This window comes from Etheostoma spectabile, chromosome 18, assembly GCF_008692095.1.
Source record: "Etheostoma spectabile isolate EspeVRDwgs_2016 chromosome 18, UIUC_Espe_1.0, whole genome shotgun sequence".
In the NCBI taxonomy this organism is placed as follows: Eukaryota; Metazoa; Chordata; class Actinopteri; order Perciformes; family Percidae; genus Etheostoma; species Etheostoma spectabile.
In genome coordinates, this window is record NC_045750.1 from 14,779,850 (window position 1) to 14,783,707 (window position 3,858).

The 3,858-nt window shown below is 40.4% G+C and overlaps 1 protein-coding gene across 12 annotated transcripts in view; it reads left to right on the top strand.

The window, feature by feature from the left end:
• Window positions 1–3,858, top strand: part of itsn2a (intersectin 2a) — a 36,866-nt gene that overhangs the window by 27,350 nt on the left and 5,658 nt on the right. For 5 of the 12 annotated variants that reach the window (XR_004336115.1, XM_032542487.1, XM_032542490.1 and 2 more), the window contains 4 exons: window positions 88–230; window positions 1,056–1,152; window positions 1,902–2,093; window positions 2,295–2,339. Coding sequence is in view for 11 of the 12 variants with exons in the window: in XM_032542487.1 (XP_032398378.1) it covers window positions 88–230; window positions 1,056–1,152; window positions 1,902–2,093; window positions 2,295–2,339 (477 nt within the window). In the remaining variant the exon portion in view is untranslated. The remainder of the gene's footprint in view (window positions 1–87; window positions 231–1,055; window positions 1,153–1,901; window positions 2,094–2,294; window positions 2,340–3,858) is intronic. The other 7 variants (XM_032542488.1, XM_032542494.1, XM_032542495.1 and 4 more) reach the window with 3 other exon arrangements.

Consider the following 3,858-nt stretch of genomic DNA (forward strand, 5'->3'; position numbering starts at 1 on the left):
ACACACACACACACACACACACACAGAGAGTCTGCTGAATAAATCTGTTATGCTCTTGACATTTACCTGATCTAAATTCATCCTTAGCTTCATCTGTTCGGTCAACAGAGATCGCCCAGGCAGTCACCACCGCTGAAGCCCCGACAATGCATCAGCTGCATCTGTCTCCAGGGCAACTGATTGTGGTCCTGGCCAAGAACTCCACTGGCTGGTGGCTCGGAGAACTGCAGGTCAGTAATTAGAGCTATAAGTGCCCTACGAGAGTCATAGTAGTCTTATTTATATATTTTATACTGTATCATTTTCTTTAAGAATAAAGGATTACGGTTAAACCTTTAAAATGACAGTAGCAAGGTTTTACCTCTTAATGCTGATGTGCAGTTCAAGATCAATTGCACATTGGAGCTCTGTATGTTTATCAGTAATCCATCAAAGTGGAGAATATTTAAATATCAACATTGATGGTCTTTTCTTTCTCTGTTTGGGAAGCTGAGAAAATGTAAATATGACAAAAATGTAATGCTTTATAAATAGACTGAAAGAAAAATGTGTTGCAACACTATACACTTGGGCAGATGTAATGTAGAGGTGGACAGGAGGTAACAGCAGTAATGACAGGGTTGACTATTAGTCATACATCTACAGCAGTGAGAGGTCAATCCTTACTGCATATATTAAACCGAGGCTGCCGCTATGGCTGTTTAAGCTCTCAATGGACGGTTTGACACAGCAGTGAGACAGCCGAGTCAAGTAAGCAGCAAGGGGACGGTTCAGACAATATGATTGAATTACAGTAAATTGTACAATGCCAGTAATAAATAATACACTGATTAGCATAACGCTGGGTCAAGTAAAATGAGACCTTGAACAGCAATCTTTTAGTCATTCCACAGACTTTGGGCTTTGGCTTGGTTTAGTTTGTTTGCGCTGCTGAGACTCTGGAGGTCCAGCTCTCTCCCCGATAAAATTGATTCATCAAAACATCTCTCGATTTAGAATTCAGAACTGAACCAGCACGAGATGGATTTACTCTCACTGGCTCTTTTCCCCTCCAGGCTCGAGGCAAGAAGCGGCAGAGAGGCTGGTTTCATTCCTCTCACGTCAAGCTCCTCGGCCCCTCCAGCACCAAGTCCTCTCCCTCCCCTCTGCCAGGTGATGACTGACACACTTTGAACATAATGATTGATCGCTTCTGTCTTATATAGTCAAGCGGACACATTGATATTTCTACGCCACTATTACTTTAACAACTGTGCCAGTAACTCCCTGATTTTGACATTTTACACAAACAATGCGTTAATGCATTCACAAGTACGTTGCAAATTCTAAGATGCTGATACATCACTGTAACTCCCTGTATCTGTGGCCGACTAACCTGTAATGAGCGTATACAATTCAGAATTGCATTTCTGTCATTTTGTGATTTTTAGGGTTGAACGGCATTGTATCCAAATATCCAATTAATGCTGTATTTTGTCCAGTAATAATTCCCGAAAGCCCTAAAAAGTCTCGGTATTATAAAAACATTGATGACATTTAACAAGACTAAGAGTCTACAGCCATGCTTTGTGAGCTAAATGTTAATGGAATGACAATGCAAACATGTGATTGTTTACCTTAGTCACCATTTTTAAATTTAGCATGTTAACAATTGCTAATTAGCACTAAAATCCAAGTACATCTGATGCTGATGGGAATATATTTAGTTTTGCAAATATTTGGTCAAATGTGAAATATTTGACCTGTTGATGGTGGTAGATGAAATGTTATTACAATTCCTCCTATTATAGAGATATTTCAGTCTGGACCAAAGTGGTGGACCGACCATGGTTCAGTAAACTGAACCATCTCAACATGCTCACGTCCTTATAAACCCCCATTTTTGCCTCTTCTCCCCTCAGTATGCCAAGTTATTGCGATGTACGACTACACCGCTGCTAATCGGGATGAGCTGAGCTTCTCCAAGGGTCAGCTCATCAGCATCCTGGACAAGACCAACCCTGACTGGTGGAAAGGAGACGTCAATGGGGTCACCGGCCTGCTGCCCACCAATTATGTCAAGATGACCACAGAATCAGACCCCAGCCAGCAATGTAAGTAAACCTAAGAACGTTTCCACGGAGGGACAATATTTATCTGTCATGTTATTTGAGAAAAAAAAATCAATAATTCCCTCATGGAGTTGGAATTATTGCGGGAATATTGTTTGGGGAAAATTCAAACGGATAAAACATATTCATGAGCTGTAGAAACAAACGTTTGACAATCTGATTGGTTGACTTGGCTCGCTGCAGGTACAGTAGATCCCTTCTCCATGTCAGAGCATGGAGAGGCTGAAGGTAAGAGTTGGTTTCTGTCACTGAGGGATCAATGGTGAACATGAACCCACTGCACTTAAAAGGCTCAATCACCCACATATTTTGGGTGAAATGCTTATTGAAAATTAATGAATGGGGTCTCCCACTTTCTAAAATTAACAAAAGAGTAAAAGTAAAATCATTGTTAAATTGCCTTTTAAGTGGCACTGAAGTGGCTGCACCAACAATTGATATTCAATCAAAAGGACAGTATAACATTTTGGAAACTATGTTCCACTCTGAGTTTTCTTGCCGGGAACGTGTCTTTTAAATGGAGCTAGCAGGCAGTGAGCTAAGCATAAAGACAGGAAGCAGGGAGAAAATGTCTCTGGCTCTGTTTAAGTATATAGAAATACCAACACTTATCAAGCTTGCTAAACAACATGTTATATCTAATTTGCTTTAACCTTACTAAACAGAAATACAACAAGGCTAGCTAGACAGGCTAGCTGTTCCCCCTTGTTTTTATCTTAAACTAAGATAGCCGTCTTCTGCTGTAGTTTCATATTTGGTGTACAGACATAAGAGTGGTATCAATCTCCTCATCTAACTCTCTGCAAGAAAGAGAATGAGCGTATTTCCCAAAATATCTTACCAACGGATTACTGGGTCACAGAACAAAAAGGAACAACCACTGATTTGTTTCAAATTAAGACTGAATGTTTTCATCCTAATCCGTCACACTTTTGGAAGCTTAATTTTCACTGGAAAATTGATAAGGCAGGTAGAGATTATGTAAAATGCACATGCTCACTATGCACACTCCTGTGTGTCTGTTGGACAGAGTGTGATTCTGCTTCTACTTTCTTATTCACACATAGCCGGTCTGATGAAAAAAAAAAAAAATAATAAATGGGCCCATTTTTAAGCAAGAGTTGTGTGTGTGAATTAGTATTCATAGCTTACATGTTCTCCCCACAGAAGGGGATCTCTGTTAACAAGAGTGAACACTGGACGTTTAATTAAGAAGAACTTGTTTAAGCTGCAGACACAAAACACAATGAAATTTTAATTCTAATGAACATGAACTCCTACAACCCCAGCACACACAAGGCACGCGCTTCATCAGAGAGAGAAAAAAATAAATGGAAGAACTTACTATCATGCTTCCAGCTGATATAATTAGTAACAACATTTACATTTCCAGAAATACATTATTAATGCACTTGCATGTAAGAGTCTAGCATTAATATTAAAACTATATTAATGTCTCTCTATCTCTCCTTCATCTCACTCACCTCCCCCTTCCGCTCCTCCACTTCATCTCTTTTTTTTTCCTCTGTAGGACAGTAATCCTGGCTTTCCTCTCTTCTCCTTCTCTTCTGTTTCCTCTTCCTCCTCCTCCTCTTCCTCCCCCCTTCTGTCTGAGCCAATCCAAATTGCCCTGTCGCAACAGGAAGCCCAGCTGCCAGCGAGAACAGCCCAGCTCTGCGCTTTCCACCTCACCCGTTTAGGATGTGGTGTTCTGTGCTTCTCTGCTTTTAGTCCCCTTTTTTTTTTT